At 41.0% G+C, this 20,835-nt stretch overlaps 1 protein-coding gene across 7 annotated transcripts in view; it reads right to left on the bottom strand.

Moving 5' to 3' along the window:
* Window positions 1-9,432: 9,432 nt before the first annotated feature.
* The window catches only part of RFX3 (regulatory factor X3), a 281,939-nt gene continuing 270,536 nt past the window's right edge, over window positions 9,433-20,835 (bottom strand). For all 7 annotated transcript variants that reach the window (XM_032866534.1, XM_032866530.1, XM_032866529.1 and 4 more), the window contains 2 exons: window positions 15,347-15,389; window positions 9,433-11,622 (listed from right to left, as the gene is read on the bottom strand). In XM_032866534.1, the coding sequence (XP_032722425.1) occupies window positions 11,384-11,622; window positions 15,347-15,389 (282 nt within the window). In that variant the 3' untranslated portion in view covers window positions 9,433-11,383. The remainder of the gene's footprint in view (window positions 11,623-15,346; window positions 15,390-20,835) is intronic.

The following is a 20,835-nucleotide window of genomic DNA, read 5'->3' as shown; positions in this document are numbered from 1 at the left end:
TCTGCAGTGATCCACACGGAGAGGTCTCCGGGGTTCGATTCAAGAGGACAGCCTGGGAAGATCCAGAAGTCACCTCCTCCCACAGACACAGAGACTATATGGGAGCTTTCTCTACAAATGGAAGCTTTCTCTGAAAAAAACTAAAGGCTGACCGAGCAGCTCCTGCAGTTTGGGTAAACGAGAGGGAAACCGCATAGAAGCGGGGAGGAGAGGCTGGGACACAGTCGCCCAACGAACCTGCACCCAAGTCCAGCGACGAGCACCAGAAGGGAATTCGAAACCAGCATTTCTCCCTGACCAGCCAAGGAGTCATACCCCACACCAGACACCCGGACTTTTAAGATCCGCCCCTGAGAGACGAGCCCCCAAAATAGCTAAAACATTTGGAAACCAATGGGACTCCCGTCTTTGAGACCCACAGGCTGAAGCCAAACTGCAACCGCCTCTTTAAGGACCCGAGCGCGAGGACTTACCACCCCAGGGCCCCGCGGCAACTTGTCCTGTCCAGATAGACGTGAAAAGGGTTCCTGTGCTCATATGAAAACGTTGGCCCGAGGAGCAGCGTCTAATTTCCAGCTGGTGGGCACTGCCGGCTTCTCCAGCGACACAGACGGTGGGCGCCATCTTGGTCTTTAACCGCCCCCGGCCTTTCCGCTTCCGCCCACGTGGTCGTCACGGCCTCCGTGAGCCGCACCTGTGCGGCGACTTCTGCTGCCGCGGCCCAGGCGATGCCCTTGATCGCCTGACTCGGGAGGCCAGGAGGGCTTGCGCTCCTAGGTCCGAGGGTCTGTGACAATTAGAGGGACAGTTCTGGGCAGGCCACCAGCCCCGGGGCGCTGCACAGACAGAGGATTAAAACACACCCCAGTCTTCTGGGGCAAGAAGCCTACTTGTCCAGGAGCAACCTCCCACGCAAGCTTCTGGGTTGGCTCGCTTCTAGGGGTCTGTGGCGGGGCTCGAGCTTCCCAGTCTCACCCAGGCAGGAGACTATACCATGGTGTGGCACCCTGATTTCTGTGGCATCACTGCAACGCATGGCTCTGATGGCCAGCAGGACTTAACGCTCAGTGGGACTGGGACCAGGGAAGACAGTGTTTGAACAGCTGCCACCCCCAGGGCACAGCAAGAAGCCACATTCCCAGGAGCTCAGTGTCTGTGAAAAAGGCCTATTAGTTTATCATCCTAGTGGCAGCCTGGGGAGCAGGCATCTCATTAAAGACAGAGAGGTCCCTGCAAACCTGAAGTTTGGAATTACAAAGGAAGACACGTTAAGTAAATATTCATCCAAAATATGTATTTACTGTAAAAAGTGGTTGGTGTTCTATGCATACTCTTTCAACACCTTGAGTTTTGAGACCTCTTTAGAGCTTTGGATACGTGTCCTGTATCAGATAAACGATTTGTAAATATTCGCTCCCAGTCTGTGGTGTCAAGGACTGCGAAGGGGCTGATATTTTAACCTGCTGGCAAGCTAAACCTTAAGCTTCCAAGGTTTCAAAGACACCAGCAGAGCACTCAAGGCTCCTGGGTTAGAGAGAAAGGACTTTGGAACTTCATATTTGCAACTGGAAGACGAAGGAGGGATGTGGAAAGACCGAGGTGGGTACTGCACAGGTGGGGGGCTTTGAGTCACAGCTGAGAAACCCCATTTTTAAAGCGGGCTGTAGCAAGCCTGCCCAACCTTTGCGCTGAAGAAGACAACTAGCTACCACACTGTCAGGAAACCAACATGCCCTCTGCCCCAGAGGGAGTCTTTCTCTCTAACTTCCAAGGCTTTTTGTTAAATTTATCTCCCTTGCATGCACTCTCTCTCTAATAAATAAATCTTAAAAAAAATAAAAATAAAAGTTTTATAGTTTTAGGTTTCATCTTTCAGTTTCTTTCTTATAAAAAAAGATTTTATTTATTTAAGAGAGAGAGAGAGAGAGAGAGATCGATCACAAGTAGGCAGCGGTGGGGGTGGAGGAGCAGGCTCCCCGCTGAGCAGAGAGCCCGATGTGGGGCTCGATCCCAGGACCCTGAGATCATGACCTGAGCTGAAGGCAGAGGCTTAACCCACTGAGCCACCCAGGCGCCCTCATCTTCAGGTTTCTGATCCTTTTTGAGTTCTTTTTTGTGTATGGTGTGATCACACTTTTTTTTTTTTTTAGACATATGGGTGTTTTTTTGAAAGATTCTCCATCGAATTGCCTTTACACATTTGTCAAAAACCAGTGGTTCATAAATCTGTGGGTCCATTCCTGTACTCTTTATTCTTGTCCACCTATCTGACAGATCCTGTTGGTCTACCTTGATTCCAATACCACACTATCTTGGTTAGGGTACCTCTACAAGAGCCTTGAATTTAAGTATTGGTAGCTCTCCAATTTGGTTTCTCTTTTCCAAAGCTGTTTTAGCTAATCTAGATCCTTTGCATTACCATGTGAATTATAAAGACAGCTTGTCACTGTCCATTAGAAGCTTCCTGGAATTCTGATTGGATTGTGTTGACTCTATAGATTAAATTGGGAAGGATTAACATCTCATCAATCCTGGGTCTTCTGCTTCATGAACACAGATCTCTCCTTTTAGTCTTTAATTCCCCTGTGCAATGTTTTGTAGTTGTCAGTGTACAAACTTTTCACATCACTTTACCAGATTTATCATTCATTATGTCATAGTGTTTCTATTATTTCTCTCTATATCTTTTTGCTTTCAACCCCTTGGAGCACATTTTCTTGTACCCAGTATAGAGATCTGTTCTCTTTCAAAAATGTTGTTTGCCAATCTTTCCATTTTAATTGCAATAATAGTGCACTTATTATTTATTTTAATTACTAATAGATTTGTGTTCACACAGCTTGAGCCCAGCTTCCCATGTTCTCCAGGCACACATGGGATACCTTCCAATTTTAAGGCCAACAACAAACATGAAAAACACATCTCATCAGCACTGGGAAACTACTATGTCTAGGGTCCCTCAGCCTAACTAATCTGACATCCAGCCCCTGTGAGAGTGAGCAGACCCCTCCTCCTGGTCCAGATGTTGCTTCAGAGAGAAGCAGAACAGAATCAGACTGCAGTGCCCTTCTGCTCCCTTCTCTGGATTTCAAATACAGGATCCTCAACAATATGGCAGCCATACCATTGATGGCAGATTTCTACACACGTTACTTTTAGACCATACTGGAAGGAAAGCATTTGGTGGATTGAATTGAATTAGTTAATGAAAACCGGTGCTATTGTTCAGGCTGAGTTCAAGTCTTGAAATGTCCAAGTTCCAAAAGAGAAGGAAAACTATTAAGGACCTTTGGTGGGAAGAATGGTAAAACCAAAGTGCACTAATTATAGGATATATTTGAAAGATTTCAGATTTTTAAAAGAAACCCAAGTGCAAAAATAAGGCTGGAAACCGGGAACTCCATTTTTTTGGTACAAAAGTTCCAAATATCAGACAAGTATTTATGCAACATAAAAATGCTCAAATGGGTTATATTTGTTTTCTTCCTAGCCTAATACTGTGTCTTCTTTTAACTCTTAACTGTCTGCCTCTTCTTTAACTTATTAACTAACATTATTTTGGTACATTTCTGTTACTGGATCCACTTAAGTTAGAATGATTTTGGTGTTTCTGTGGGCTAAGATATCAACATTTTTGTTTCAGAAGTAACTTTGTACTATGACTTGAAAGCACCATGGTGGTGATTCCCAAAAGGATATTTCCTGTCTTGCATTACTATCTTTTAAAGAAATCCAAACAAACTGGCTATTTCATATTCTAGGAGGAGGCCCTACACACACACACACACACACACACACACACACACACATTAAAAAAAAATGTTTGTAAGGTTAAAAAAAAGTGTTTTAAATTTGATTGTGGTGGTGGTCACATGCCTGCGTGTGTTTGTCAAGACTCAGTAATGCATACTGAAAACAATAATTTTTTCTGTATGTAACTATATAATTCAAAGAAGAAATAAATAGGGGCAGGGCATCTTCTGAAGTGTATTAAAATGAATTTTAATAAGCTGTTTCAATCTAAGCTAAGAACTTGGGTGCCAGATATCAGTGTGAAGTGACATAAAACAAACACTTTATGAACATCCAAAAATCTGGACTTACAATGGAACTGTTGACAGCTTCTGAAATTAAATAGCACTCAATCACTAATTTTCTTTGAGGGTAAGATTTGTACCCTGCTGGGTTTATAATTCTGTTTTCTCTTTTTGTGCTGTTCATGTGTAAATATTGCTAATTTCATTTGACACAAAAACAGAAAACAACTTAATTTTGTTTCTAAGCTAGTCAATGACACAGGACTACCCTCTAGATGAGGCAGGCAGTGCGTTCTGAGCTTCCTGGGAATGATCTGAGGCGGGGGAAAAAGCAATGCATTTCAAATGTATTTGTAACAAGGAAACAAATTTATTGATTTTAAAAGACAAGACACCATTTTGTTTTGAAAAACACAAGAAAGCTAGCCTGAGTTCAAGTCTGAAATATTCAGAAAAATCCTACTAATATCTTTAGTATGTTCCAGTCATTTGTTTAAACAACACACTAAAAGTTAATATATATTTTTATAATTATAAAAGTTCCCCAGTTATTGTACAGTACACAATACAAATCGCCCACAAACTATTATTTAGCTCCTGCCAATTTTGAGAGGACATGATATACTAAAAGATTTAGCATTTCTCACAAAAATCACATCAGGAAATACGTATTTACAAAATCAAATACATTATACAAAAAACCATCACATGTTATTCGGTAAAGATGTTTTTAAATAATTAAAAAGTTTATTCAACTGTAGTCCAAAAACTGGAAAAGAACATTACATTATCTCACACATACAATCTCTACAAAAGTTGCTTACCTCATTTACATAATATATTCAGTCGATTGTAAAATAAATGTTCAAATATCTCCTAGTGTTACTATGTTTCTGTGCTTGTGGGACTGAATAATGTAATCTGCCACTTACTAAGTGAAATTTAAATGATGGCACTTAAAAAAAAATACAGTATTTTAAAAAAACACAATGAAAGAAGTTTTACCTAGAAGGTACGAAAGCCCTGAGTGATAGCGGAATTACTGATTGGTAAGCACTACAATTAAACCTAATTAAAAGTTTACCACCCCAGGCACAAATTTCCAAGTTTTCTCAAGGCACTCACTTAAAGTTTCTGTAACCAACGCATTGGTCACCACCATAGGTCCCAATTGATGATGGAGATGAGTAGCGAAAAAAATTTTGCTTTGGTACAAAAGATACTTTTTAAACGAATAAAATTCAATACCTCCTTTATTGGGTCATTTAAAATTGTGGTTAGCAGGTTAAAACAAGGCAATCATTCGTTCAAAACTATTAATTCATTGAAGGAAAAATTTACTCGGTTATTAACAGTCAATGGGAGTTTCAATTTTTTCCTTCCTCCCCCAGAATCAGAATTCTTCCAACAGAGATTTGTTGTCCTCATGATCGAGCTACGTAACAATTCTTACCAAAAGATTTCATTACTCAGGGCTTCCAATCCCAACATCATAATTTATTTAAAAAACAAAGGAAAGTGGGGGGGGGGATAAAGAATCACATACCGGAACCGAATAAAAGAAGAGACAAAACACATTTCTTGAAAATAAGATGTATTACCAATTACCTCAAACAAAAGGAAAAAAAAATCCTAGGCAGTCACTTTGTAAGTGGCTTTTACTATTTAAGTAAAATTGGTAAACTAAACTCAGGTCTACTGGCACGTAAAATCACTAGCAGCAATGATCAGAGCATGCAAACTGAGAAGCATTTACAGTAAATCATCATGAAGAATTCAAAAGAAGAGAGTTAAATTAAAACCCTTTGAGTATTGCATGTTAACACATGAGTAATTTGCATGGTTGGACTTCCTACACTGCCTGAAAAGCAATGTTTTTGCGGCAAACTTGCACTATGCTGTGGATGTCCCTTCACCAGACATCAGAATAGGTTTACACTCTCAGGCGGCGCCAAGCGCATCTGCGACGACACTGCTGTCATGTTCCGGCACGTGGGGGACAAAAAGGGGACAAAGGCACGCAGGGCGTCCCTTGAACCAAGTCGGCAACTGTGTAAGCGGACTGGCATTTGCCCATATCAGAAGCAGTCGTCATGGCATCTCCGGACAGATGAGCTGAGAATGAAATGCTTTGCTCTCTGTTCTACCTACGTCTGAGTTTTTGACAAACTGTGACATAAAGTTTTGGAGCATAGGTAAAATTATGCCCTGTCTGAAATTCCCAAACAATATTGTTTTGTGAGCGATCAAACTCCACATAGCTTCCCTGCCCCCAAAGAGTTCAACTTTTCTTTATCCACTCGAACTCATTTCTTCCTAAGGCTTCGCTTACAACTGTACTTTCTAAAGCTAAATAAAAGAGATCTTTTGTTTTGTTTTGGGGAAAGGACAAAAAAATAAAAATTAAAAAAGAAAGAAAAAGAAATGTAACCCTTTCTTTATCATACCTTTTAAAGGCAATCTAGGTACTTTTCAATGTGCAGAGATCAGTTTCGACATAGGTCAACAGGCCCATGTATCTGTCCTCCTTTTCTAGAGTCATGATGTGATGCTAGAAAAGTTGATTTTTTTCTGTAAACAGTACACTTACTTAGATGGCAGTGAATATTTGGGAATAAATATATCAAGCCCTCTTGAAGAAGAAAATTAAGAGTTGTATATAAAATGCAAGTGTTCAGCATGGAAACACTTTCTCTTCCTACCCGCCCCCCACCCTTTTAAAAAAACAGCATAATTAGACATTTGGATATAGAGTATATTTTACCGGTCTAAGTCTAAATAAATGATCTGAAAGGCTTTTGTCCCCCATTGTATATCTTACAATGCTCAAAGGGTTAATACAAGGCATTACATCAAAGGGGTTTTCTAATACTAGAACTAAGCACTGGAATAATGCTTCTATTCCAGTTTTTTGTGTTTTTTTGTTTTGTTGTGTTTTGTTTTAAAATCAACAAACTTGCAGAAATACTAGGATTCCATTCATTGATTTGTTCTAACCATATACATGGAGGTTGATCTGATCTAGTGACAAGCCCAATTTCCACAGCACTGCATGTCCACCCGTCTCCCCCCGTGTTCCCGTGCTCTCCATCGAAATCAGAAGTTCTGATTTGTCCTGATTTCCCTGTTTTGATAGTTGGTGTTTTTTCACCAAGAATTTGGGGGAGGGAAGGTTCTACCAAGGGTCAATTTGTTGTCTATAACCACTGCCTCAAATTGTACAGAAAGGTGACTTGCCAGAGCTTTTTTTTTTTTTTTTTTTTTTTTTAACTTTCTACTTGAGTCCACACGGGGAGGACCAACATCACAGTGACACACATTTTTTTTTCCTTTTACACTAATGTTTCAAGCACAGCATCATTTTAGACATTTCAAATATACCATCTGAAGAATTTTTTCTTTAATTTGAAAATGCATCACGTTCAGCGCTTCTGGGGAGCGCGCTCACATACAAAGGCTCATGACGACAGCAATGAAAACCGTGGTTCTTCCTGAACGACGTTGACAGCAGATGCCGCAAGAACGTGTTCATTTTGACTCGTCTGCTACAAATCGAAGGCAGTCAGTGTTGCACACTACTAATTTCAGGTACGCAGTGTTAAAACCGTTTTCTAAAATTTACTTTTGTTTTTAAAGTACACCATCTAAAGAGAGGTGCGTGAACCGTGCTATACAGTACAAGAAAAAGCACAAAAAGGAAAAAAGCAGATTTCTGAAAAGGCAGTAAGACTTAAATAGTCAGTCCAAACATGGTTTGGATGAGAATCCTGAAAAAGTGACCAGCCATTTGAGAGCCAAAGAAAAATTTCAAAATTGGGCCCTGTGTTCCAAGGAGGTGGGTCCCCCATTTCACCCCATTGTTCACTGGCTTCATGAATGCAAATCTTCTGGGTACGATTCTCAAAGTATGTATGTGAAGATCAAACCATACCCACGAGACTCAATCCTATTTTACGGAAGTATCTTTTCAGAGACTTAAAAATAGCCAACATGCCTTCATTACATCTTCCACGCTGAAAGTGTAGCACTTGGTCTATGCAGGTACTTTTCATGACTAGTGGGTTTGGTTACAATGTCAAGAAATATTAAGAAGTCCTTACCATGTGTACTTGTCACTTGTCAATAAATCTACTCTGAGAGTATTAGAATCCGTCTTCCTTCGAAAAAGTCAGTTTCAGTGAATGAAACAAATGAAACCAAACATCAAATAAATGCAATAAAGGGGATTGTTCCAATTGCCTCAAATGTACAAATTAGGAGGTTTGATTCTCTCCTCTATCTCATAGTTCAAATTCGAGAGTGGTTGAGATGTCTGTGTCTGATTGTAGAGGTGTTCTTGTCTTACTGTAGACTACAGATCACCGGAAATAGCTCAGACTGTAGATGCTCTTTTGTCTGTTGGTTTGGAACTATCTGTTCTAGTCAAAGATGAATGTTCCTGTGTTCATAAAGGAGATCTGGAGGTTTCTAGTGAGCCAAGCTGAAATGCAGTCCTACTTATTAATTCCTAATCTGTCCTGATGGAGAACAAACCATGAACAATTGGAAGAAATGTTGAATCCTGGAGGGTCCCCAATCCACCTTCCATCACTCTAAATTTGCCCATTGTTATCAGATTCCTCTAATGATACAAATATATCCAACAGTGAACAGTGACAATTAATACATTGAAAATTGTTCAATAAACAAGGTGAATCCAGCAAATACATTTGGTCCAATACAGATAGAGTGGAGTTCTGGGGCTGGTGGACAGGGAGAGGAAAGCAAAAAAGCTTTTCAGAAAGGAGAGTCGAAACAAAGAGTACCTTTTTCATTTTGTGATTTTAATTTTACCTGTAAACGTCCCCTAATGCACAATGAAATAGATATGTGGTCTTTGCAGTGAAGTTGTTTTGTTTGTTTGTTTGCCTTTTTGTGTGTGTAACGGTACAAATTCATCACTTTTGGGGGGGAGGGAAAAAAACGGGACTAGTCATTTCAATGATATTTGGATGAGGTGATGGGAGAATGCCAGTGAAGGCTTACAAATATATGAGATGAGTCATACAAAATTTGAATCCATTTAAAAATTACATCTAGAACATTTAAAGTTTACTTAAGAAACTTTGTTGATCTTAGTTTTGTGAACAGCCTAAGGCAATCGAGCAACCAGAACACCCTACCCGATAAGCCATTTGGTACTTTTAACTTTACAGACTGGCTCACCCTCTACTTTCCAACCCCCCACCCTCACCCCAATAAAACTGGAAAGATAAACATCTTGAGATTAATATAGGCCTCATTAATCATCTGTAAATCATTTTGTGCTTTCTCTCTCTCGCTCTCTCTCTTTTTTTTTTTTTTCTTTTTGGCTTTATGTGTTTATGTATTCATTTCTTTTTGCTGGTCAGCTTCTTAAAAACTACTTAAATGGATCAGTGTGCCGGTTTTTGTGGTTGTTGTGTTGTTGCTGTTAATAACTTGAGTGTTTAAAAGAACCTTGGCTTTTCATGTAAATTCAAATGGGGATGGGTGTATCCTGTCTAGGACCTCACCTGACTTTGAGTTGACCCCTGCCCACCAGCACTTGTGTGCGCTGTGGACACACAGATACCAAGACATGGACGAAAACAAACAAACAAACAAACAAAAAAACACATTTAGACTGAAAAGATGCACTTCGATAAGTACCTGCTTATTTTGTTAACTTTCTTCAATGAGAACTAGATAAAAATGACCTAAAACATGTATGATTTTATGTGACAAGTTGGTAATTAAAACTAGTCTGCTATTCCACACCCTTAAGCAATCTGATTTATAATCAAGTAATATTCAGCTCTATGAACAAAAAGTCCGTTCGTGGTCACTCGGAGAGGGGAATTGATTTTTTTTTCTTTTCTTTCTTTTTTTTCCTCTTTTTGTTTTGCTCTGCTTGCCCTAAATTTCCTTTGAAGCACACGTGACCTGTCCTCACTCCGGGAATCTGAACGTGACAGGTACACCTTGTCAAATGGATCGAAGAGAATTCACATGAACAAAATAAGCCTTACTAAACCGTAGCTTCAGTTCTGTTTTAAGGCACCATGTAATAGCCGAGGTACGATGATCCCTGATGTACATTCTTCAATGGCACTGGTCCATCCGGCCACCTATCCAAATCCTACTGAATTGGGGATAAGCAACAGTGTGGTGTGCCAGTTACACTGCCTTCAGGTTCTGTTTAAAATTTAAATCCACATACTTTAGAAACCAGGAAATATTTTTTGAAGGAAATCACGATATGCAGGTTGCTACATTCCTTGCATTCTATAAATTTTCTTCTATAATAGCAGCATCTTGAACTACTATTAGGAAAAAGACCTGGAATAAAAGAAAGTCATCCAAATGGAATGGTTTCCTGTATGTCCAGCTCAGCATAAGTAGCATGTACACTTAAAAAAAAACAAAAAAAATTAAAAAAAAAAAAAAAGTCAAGTCATTTTTTTTTCAGCTTCAGTATCTAACTATAACAGCCCCACTCAACAGCAGAATGCATCTGTGCAGTGGTCCCAAATACAGAATCAGTAGTCTTTAAACAGAGGAATTGGTATGCAAATAACGGTTAAAATTCAATGTTTAACGGAAGCTTGCATTAATGTGGTTTAATAATTATGTACACAAATTATGTACATATTAGCATAATCTCTTGCAGTTCTGTCATTTACTCCAAACGGATAAATGCACAGCTCAATTTTTCTCCCGAGAAAAAGAGATGACCTTCCCAACCCTCTAGCACTGTAATAAAAATGCTCTGTATTCTCTCTCCATACCAAAGTGTTATCAAAATCCTGTCTTGTGGTTCTGTCCAATGCAAAGCACCTTTCAAAAGCAAATCTGATGCATCTGCTGGCAAATGGGCATGCCTCCAGTGTAAATCAAAGAAATTCATTTCTTTTGATATTTCACAGAAGTGCATCTAATTAAAAACTTACACATGAAATCATACACCAAGACTAACGATCAACAATAAAATATTTTAAGCTACAAAAATGTAGATTACTTTTTAATTATAAGAAAACAAAAACATTGGCATTAAGTGTGGTAAAAATCCTTCTTGACACCTGAAACTAAAGAAGAAAAAAAAAAAAAACTCTTATTATTTAGAAGCAAATGATTTTTTTTTAACGTTAAAAAAAACAAAAACAAAAACAAAGAAAGAAAGACCTGGCAAAATACATACACCCATTCCATTTCACAACTCCAAAAAGGTAATGTTCAGCACAGATAGAATTTGACAACAGTCGACCTTCAGGCTTATTCAATTTTCAACTTAAGCCCAATCTATCAACAGGGGTAATGTTAGCTGGAAAAATACGCTTTAATATTCCTTAAACCGCGGTGTAGGTGTTTCCGGTGGCGCTGCACTGTCTGATAGTCTGAGTACTCGTGACGATGTGCTCGCTGTGGATGGGGTTCAGGAGGCTGGGCTGCACCCCGCTCTCCAGCACCGGCTGCATGCAGCCCACCGGAAACGCCTGGTTCAGCTCGGTCTTCTCTCTTTTGGCTTGGGGTTCCGAGGAGTCGTCCAGTTCTTCATCCATTTCGCTTTCCACTTCGCTGCCTTCGTCTGCACAAACGACACCAAGACCCTGTTACCAGAAGAGTCTCGGCTCCGTGCCTTTCATCGGTACCAACGCTCTATTAGTGCACCTGCAATCCTTTCCAACGTGGCAACAGTAACTGAGTCTTGGCTAGGTTGTGAGTGATACTTTTAAGACTTCTCTTAAGAAGACCTCTGGGATTTCCTGAAGTTTTTGGATTAAGCAGTTGGCTACATTGAGTCATCCTAAAGTAGTCACTTGGGTAGGCTATGCTGCTTTTGGGGAATGAGCTGAAAAATACTAAGGCAGGAAGGGAAGGAGGGAGGAAAGCTCTCCGTTTCCTTCGAAATCTACACTGGGTATCAATTCCGTCTGTGCCCATGTTTATAGAGTGTTGATTCACAAGTAACTACAACACGCAAGGGTGACTTTTCGGTGTCCTTGAATGTTGTAGATGACAATATTAAATAGGCCCTTAAAAATATACTGACTGAGGTAGTACTATCAGAGTAAGAATGTACAATGGATTTCCATTCCTGGCAACACTGCCACTCACTGTTAATAGCGGATATTCATTTCTGGAATTTAAATGTATTAAATAGTCATTGTCACCTTCATATTTTAACATATTTTATGCTAATCAAGACACCATTATAATGGACTACTGTTTCTTTCTTTTTTTCCCCCAGCATGAACCGTTAAAATTCAAATGTACAGTAGAGAGAAAATGCTCACACACAGCCTTACCACATGCAAGGTTCTCCTAGGAAGAGTGTGGAGAACACCTTCCCATCAGTGATAATTTTTAAACAGTGGGGAATAGATTTCTGCCTTAAAAATCTAGAGTTTTTACTTCACCTTCTGCATGTTTTCCTGTTTTTTTTTTTTTTAAGATCAGTTTAAATTTTCATTTGAAATAAAAATTGTTTAGCTGCTCAACTATACCTATACTTAACTAGGAAATGTGGACTTTACGAACATGCAGTGAATGTTTAACAAGTATCTCTTCAATCTCTTCAGTCTTTAGGGAGGTTGGACTCTTTCCGAGAGCTGCTGAACAGAGTTGTACCATGTGGAGCACACGCCTCCAGAAGTCCCGGCTAACAAATGGGCCCTTTGGCTTTTCGTCCCTTATTATTGTTATCTTACTATTGGGGCAAAGCTGGTTCCAGAGAAGAGTGATGAGGAGGAACGGGGCTTCCACACATGGTTGGACACGTTGTGCAGCATGTAATTGCCAGCAGCAGCATCTCCAGAGAAGCATGACTTGTGATTGAAAAAGCTGACATGAGATTTATTGACTAGAAAGGGTGTAACACATTATTGACTAGAAAGGACGTAACACATTATTATAACACAGAAGTGCTCTTAGATGAGGCTCATCTACTTTATCCTGGTACCTTTTCGCCTCTGGAGAATGGACTTTATAATAATAGGGTTTGTTAGAACAAGCACATCCAGAGGGAACGTGGGCTGCAGGGAAAGGGGTACGTCTGGTAGACATTTGCCTCGTGAAGACGGTATAATCAAAACATATTTGTAGGACACATTTTGGGTCTGTTTTTGTATTTGCTTATATATAAACACAAAAACACTGGAATAATCCTCACATTAAATTCTTAATGGTGGTTATCTCCTAGGGTTCTGACTATGAAGATTCACTTGTCATAGTTTCTAAATCTCTGTATTATTTGAAATTTTTATATAGAGCTGAGATGACTTTTATTATCAGGGGGAAAAAATGAAAATTTTCATTCTGTGGAAAAGCCCACAGGAATTCTTGAAGATTTCACATTCAAGCCTCAGGCCCTGACTACGCCAGTTTGGCCATATCTCCAGAAGCACCAGGTCTGGGGGGTGAATGGGACCAGCGGGGCCACCCCAAGGTGAGGATAAATCACACTGCTTCGTGGCTCCCTCTCCATCAACATCTCTGTGCCTAAGAAATAGTGTGAAAATAATAAGAAAGGAGCACTGAAAGGGAAAAAAAAATAATTTCAAGCCAGTAGGTGAGCAAAGAGAGTGGAGAGACCCCTTTCATCCACCATGTCCTGGGTAGAAATGGCAATGGGATAACCGGCTGAACAAACCTAAGAGCTCCAAGGCCACTTCTCTCCACGTCCACTTGTGGGTGATGGGGTTCCTATGGATACGCTCCAAAGCAATCCACCAAAGAGCAAGCCCTCTCTCCAGTTCTAAGGGCCAATTAATGCAATTCCATAGACATTTTATGCCCTCATAAAGACTCAAGGACATCTTCTAGAAACATCCTCAAAGTTATGGAAATCTGGCACACAGAAACTAAAATTAGGTGCTACTGGAGTTGACTGAAGACTTCGCTCTGGTCCAACACCTCACAGAGAGGTCTGGCAGCCATTCAGTGGCCAAGCAGAAGATGCCTGTGCGCTTTGGCACATGGGGTGAAATCCTCAGGTGTGACCCATCAGGCTTCGGTCAGTGCAAGGCAAGGCTGCCTCACGTTGGCCACGGGTTTTAGCACTCACCTTCCTTGATCTGAAGTTACAAACTAGTATCAGCACTAATTCTCCTTCTTGTCACAGGGTTAGCCGTAGAGAGTATATATTTGCGGAGGAATGTCTCTGGACTATTATTTTCTACCCGTCCTGCACAGCTACGATGCCTATTACTAAAACAGGAATTAATGCCTGCTCCACTGGTCATAGAGACAGACAGTGGGGCTTAACATGGGAGTGAGACGGATTCCTTAGGATTTCCACCAGGACGTTCACGTTTTCCACCATCGAGGAGGCAAGGAGGCTGGCCACAAGTACCTCGGTGTAGGAGGCTCCAGAGAACCATGCTGCCCTTCACATACAGATTCCCCAAGCCCTTCCTCAGGCCCGTTTCCCTGCTAGCTGTGGCTCTGTCCCGGAAAGGCTAATTGTATAGTTTTCCCCCACGTGGGCATTCTGTCCTTGACTCCGGAACTCAGTTCCTTAGAACCTCAGGATATCTTTACTTTCTTGGTTTTTTGTTTGTTTATTTGTTTTGGTGGTTTTTGTTTCGTTTTAGGCCTATATTTCCTGCAGTGTTTGTTTATTAAACATTTTACCTTTTTTTTTTTTTTTTTAACCGAGCTGATACTCGTTTGCGTGTTTTAACTGAGGGTGCTTTTTGCTGCATGTGCTCTTCCCCAACCTCATTTCCCCAGAGCCCTGTCCCTTTTACTGTGTGGGTCTGTAGATCCTAAGTTCCTTCCAGAACACGCATCTGAATGCATCTGAATGGCATCTTAGCTGAGTGGCAATGCCGGCTTTATCTGACAAGGGTTCCGGTGATCCTTTTCATCTGTCCCACTGCTGATCTTGCTTTTTTATGGTAAACTTCCTTGCTATCTCTGAGCTGTTTTTCCAGTGAAAAGTATGCATTGGTGAGAAGGTCAGGCCTGAGAAATCTTTCCACCTGCCCCATGGGCCTTCAGTAAAATTTTATCACTTTTCTCCAGGACTCTGGTGGTGATCAGACATAATTTCTTGTTACCTATAATGAACTGTGGGCAAGAGTCATGCAGAGTTTGTAGCTGCATTTAAATTCAATTCTTATATTTAATATCCTTCCCATAAAGAAGGCACAGAAATGGAGAAGTAAACAACGAGGATTTCAAGAGACATAACTGTCCTATTCCTGTAGGGTTATCAGCCATTTCCACAGAATAACACATGCCACATTTTCCCCTATGGGAATTTCTCAAAGAAGTCCTTAGAAATGTGCATTATTTTCACTTCTTACCTTTATCCAGATTTCCAGGAGACACAGCATTTAAATCACCAAACTGTAAAACAACAGTCATTTGGGCAACAGTTACTACCAGGTAGAATAAAATCATATTCTATGAGTCTGTGGTACAAACACGAGGAGGACGTTTTAAAACTGTAAACCAGTGACCGTTTTGATCTCTAACTACCTGGGTCACCTAATTGTCCAATCAAACCTGTCGAATTTAAACAGTTGAAATTGTGTCACAATTTAGCTGTCCTGACCTCTTTGCAAAGGATAACAATTTTCTCTGTCTTCCACACTCCATTTTACTTTTTATTATTATTTCCCACTTAGTAGTAAGGAAATGGGGGCTTGGCTGGCCTGGAGAAATTGGGAGGTGGTGGGATAAATTCGGAAATCTGGTGAAGCAGGACATGTCAGCTCCATCGCCGAAGGGCAGTCTAAAAGTTACCCCCTGGAGCCAGGTGGGGGGCGGCCACATGACAGAACTTGGTCCAGCCACTTGGCTGAACTCTCTCTTTAAAAGCTTTCACTAGTGGAAATGAAAAACAGTGGGAACGCCAAAATTCAGAGTATTTATTTTTTAAAAGCCTTTGAGACTTCTTGTATAATAATTTGATGTTCTTATTTACTAAGATGTCAGGGTCCCGTTTTAAACAAGAAAAACATCTGCTTATTAGTAATGCAACAAAAAAGAGCTTAAACAATGTGGAACAATTAATAACCTTCAGCTTAGATTTTATTTTCTATTCTGGTTCAAAAGCTTAATGATATTTTTACCATGAGGAAATGGATTTTGAGAGTCTCAGAGAGAACAAAAATGGATCATCTTAAAAAAAAAAAAAAGGGAATAGCAGAGGTAACCAAGTTGATGAGAAAAAGGTAAGGAGAAACCTCAAAGCATCCACTTTTTAAATGGAGAACATTACTGTTTTAAAAGCTGAAGATTCAGAATAAGTCATTATAGAAATTCAGAGTTCTCAAGAGGCTTAGAAAGAGAGAGAGAGAAATTCTACTTACTTCAGAAGTTTGCTTATAAAGAGTTCCATGATAGGAGTATTTTTTTCATCTACAAGGTATGTCTACAAAGTAATAAAACTGATCTTATTTTGCAAACACATTTTTTTTTAAAAAAAACCTACACATGTATTGTTCTTCCTAGTAGCTACCTTGGGAGCTTAGACATTTGTTCCAAGGTCCAAGGTTCTTGAATGCCTCTTTAACAATCAATTTCAAGAGTTAGCTTATGTACCATTCAAGAAAGCCCATTCTGTTATTTTATACCCAATTGGGACTGCAAATAACACTCCAAATTGTACTGATTTTCCTTGATCCTGGGATGATTTCTGACTACTCAACAAAATCAAATTCACCTCTGTCACGATCCCAGGATATTTAAAATAATATGTCATTTTACTCTATTATTTCCCAGCAGTTCAGAGGCAGTTTAAAAAGAAACATGCCACAACATTTTAAGCTACCGGAGCATGACTGGAACAAATGTGCAGCTTTCCCCAGGTGACTGTTTTCAAGGGGACAAGGGCCTCCTGGATCCATAACTCCTAGAACGTTTTTTGGAAAAACTGTCCCATTACTTTACAGTTACATCCCAGTGGGCAACAAATACGAAATCATAAATACTGAGCTGCTCTTTCGATGCTGCTCCTGATCACTTGGCTCAGAACCTTATGTTAATCTAAATAAAAGTCACAGTTTAAATTATGTAAAATTTCTTGAATTAAAGAATGCAAGTGACAACAACAACCAAAATCAATGGGACTCTATTTTTGGTATTACTTAAATATTTTAGAACTATAAACAGAGAATACTCGAAGTTGAAAGATCCTGTATAAGTTACATCTAAGTGAGGCAACACACTAAGATTCGTGTTTCTTTTAAATGAACACTTCAGAGCACTTAAGATCAATCCTGGAAATGAGCTGGCAAGTGCTGAGTCTTAAACATTCCTCTATACCTGGAAAACGTGAGCATTCCATTTGTTTTTGGAAGAAATCTCAAGATGTTGTTTGAGACTAAATTCTTATTGCCATTAGCGATCAGTAATGTCACACAAAACGGCTAAAACCAAATTCTAGACCTACTTGGAAGTCGCCTTCAAAAGAAACTCTTTTGGTTGCTATTTAACTGCAAATATGGTGACTTCCTTAATACAAAGGTCTTCCTTTGAACGTTTCTGCTTAATGTGAATGAAAACATTTGATTACTCGGGATGCTAAAAATAAAAAACCCACCATGATCAACATGTCATTGACTGCTAACACTGTGAGTAAATAAATATTTGCACGCTCCATACTTTGTCCTTGTGGCTACGCCCTATGCTGGACACGGAACAGGCAATCTCGGGGACACCGTCAATGTCTCTAGGTGTTTCTGGGATCAATTACAAAGTTGCACGTGTACGGCAAAGATGGTAGATTTAAAATAAAAATATTGTGTCTAAGGTAAGATTCTGATACCCTCTGTAGCAGAAGGTGAAGGCTTTCATATGCATTTCACATGTGAGGAAAGAATACACCTGTGACTAAGGAAAACTCACTTTACTCCCACTGGTAGGCTAAGATTAGGAGAGTCCGTTCCTTCCCTTGTTGTTCAACCAGCATCCACTGGGAGCTGACCAGATGCCAGCCAACCATTGTGCTAGCCAGTTCCAGGCGGTCAATTTGGAAGTATTTCCTCTTTCTAGAGGTGAGTAACAGAAGTTGTTTATATCACAAAGGACCAGGTAGTTTAGCCACAAAATGAGGCAAGCTTTGAGAAAGTTTTGGAAGCGTGGGCGTATGAGAAAGGGAAGTCAACTGTGGGGGCTTTGGATGGGGCAGCAGGAGGGAAGGACATCAATGGTGGCCAGGAAGACTAGGAGAGGACATAAGGAAGACAGTGTCACCAACGGGGGACAGACAACAAGCACTGAGATAACGCTAGCACAAACCAGACAAAAGAGAAGGAAGAGATCTAAGATCTGGATGAACGAAATGGAGGCTCAGGAGAAAATAAAGGCTGACTGGATAGCAGATGAATGAATTTGTTTCCTCATTTCAGCCTCAGCAAAACGTAAGAATTTGGCAAGGCATAGAGTTGAGATTGAATCTTGAGGTTGTTAAAAACAATGTATTGATTTGTCTAACATTTGTAGGAAATGTGGTGGTGGGAGATGTGAGACCAGATATTCTTGACCCTCATTTTAGGAATTTAAGGTCGGGAAGGGAAAAAGAAGGGGTGGGGAGGAAAACAGAGAGAGAGACAGACAGACAGAAAGGGAGAGCGAGAAGGAGAGAGTATGTCTGTTCTATACATGGAGGAAAGAGTATACATTAGGGGATTTAAAATGTGCTCTGGGGTTAGAAAGCATACGGCTTTTTGATGTAGGTAGGAATCCATATTCTACAGATAGATCGGGGATGTTCTGAAGTAGAAACGGAATGGAACATAGAGGAAGCGTATTTGCTATTTTGGGAAGAAAAACCTCGTTTTCCAGAAACCATTTCCTCCAGGTCCCTAAAGGGTCCTGAGAAAGCGCGCCCTCCCGGGGACAGCAGACCAACACGTGTGGCAGGAAGTTCTGAAAGACCGCCACCTCGCAAGGAGACCAGTACTGACCGGGATGCACCAGTGGGCAACTGGACGGCGCAGCAAACACAGCGACAGGCAGGACCCTTCCTGGCGAGAGCTCCAGTGCGACCCTGACGTGTGGCCAAGCAGCTGTGGAGCAGCTCCTTACACGCCCATCAGTCTCCCACCCATGAAAGGGTCGGGGCGCTGCTCACCCCAGAGATGCACACCGCAGGCGCCCCCAAAAGACCACTGTGCGCTGGATCCAGGAGCAGTGAACTTCTCCCAGGGAGGGAGGCAAGGCTTGTACTCTGATCTTTGGGAATGAGGACCATGCAGAGGAAGTCCGGGTGCAGACAGCAAGCAGGTGGGAATCCGTGGGGGTCCACAGCGAAAGAGACTAGGGACAGGAGTCAGGGGCCGAAGGAAAGCGTTCAGGGGCTGGGATGAAGATCTCACTCTTGGGGACGCTTTCCCTGCCAGATGGGTTTACCCCATCCTGGGGAGAAAGCATTAGGGAGTCATCCTAACCACACCACCTTGGGTGGCCAGGCAAACACCCCCTCTATAACCTGTGTCCTTCTAGAAGATCTGTGAGTGCATCAGATTTACAGGTAGATACAGATTTATAGACGCGATCACACGCACACACGCAACTGTGCACCCACGTTCCGTTTGCTCATTGAAACAGTAGCTGTCCGCATCGAGAATCACCATGTCCACCAAGCAAGCTACCATGCACAAAAATGCCTAACTGATTTCCCTGGGGGCATCACAAAATAGGACCGTGTACAGTCTAGAACAGGGGTTGGCAAACATTTTTCAGCCAAGGGTCAGACAGCTAACTCCTGTAGTCTTCACGGTCATGTTGCAAATATTCAACTCTGCATTTGTGCTGCATTTCTCATTCACAGACTTTGAATTTTATCTATGACTTTCTACCAGTCTGAAAGGCTCTTACAGAATGCATTGCAAGTTCTAAGCTCGTTGGAATCCCACATGGATACAAAAAGTTTACCAGGACCGCAGAGCTCAAAGTTGTGCGTGACATATATACAGGGAAGTCATTCCAGACAAAAATGGACACTGAAATTGAGGAAACCAAAAGCTACTGGGCCGTGGGGCCAGAATCGCCCTAAGCCTCATGTCCAAATGGAGGCCCAACTCTACTGTTTAGTTAGACACTAAGAAATATGGTATGTACTGGTCTTTGGACAATTTCATGAGGATTAACTCGTGCCACCCAACGGCACCACAGGCAACCCCTAAGCCCTCAGTGGTTCTGTAGGATCTATGCTGCATAGACGCTGGCAGCCAGAGCCGGATGCGGAGATGACGGCAGATGCTTAGCTGAAGGCAGTGACCCCAGTTGGCACATAATACCTAAACTTTACATGTGACCCCAGACATTCCTGCTGACAGGGGAGGGGGCAGCTATGGACAATAGCAGTGGATAGGCCAAAGAGTTGGAAGTTTCTAGAAAAGACCAGTCATTTGGGGGCCTCGACTACTCTTAGGAGTAGCCTTTCCATAGGTTCAGAATAAAGTGATGCTCTGATCTCATACTTGCAGACTGATCTTGCCAGCGGTGGTAAGTTTTGATACATGCATGTCGGGAAGAAAGTGTGTGTGTGTGTGTGTGTGTGTGTGTGTGCACACGCGTGTGTGCGTGTCTGTGTACATTTTTCCACTTTCTGCCAATGAATCGTTTGCTCTAGGAAAAAAAATCTTTAAGCTGTCAAAGGCAGTAAGAACAGGAAACTGTAAAATTCTTCTGAAGTGGTTTCTACCTCTTAGTTGGAATAAGATGTCTCTTTGGGACTTACTCTTAAATGTGAAATAAATTACACATATATACGAACTGAATATACAATACTTTCTCCCCATGTCACAAGTTCTTTCCTACTAGTCATTCTTACTAGTTAAAA

Source organism: Lontra canadensis, unplaced genomic scaffold, assembly GCF_010015895.1.
Source record: "Lontra canadensis isolate GAN:19392208 unplaced genomic scaffold, GSC_riverotter_1.0 scaffold31, whole genome shotgun sequence".
Classification (NCBI taxonomy): domain Eukaryota; kingdom Metazoa; phylum Chordata; class Mammalia; order Carnivora; family Mustelidae; genus Lontra; species Lontra canadensis.
The sequence above is the reverse complement of the archived record's forward strand: the minus strand, read 5'-3'. Positions and strand labels throughout refer to the sequence as shown.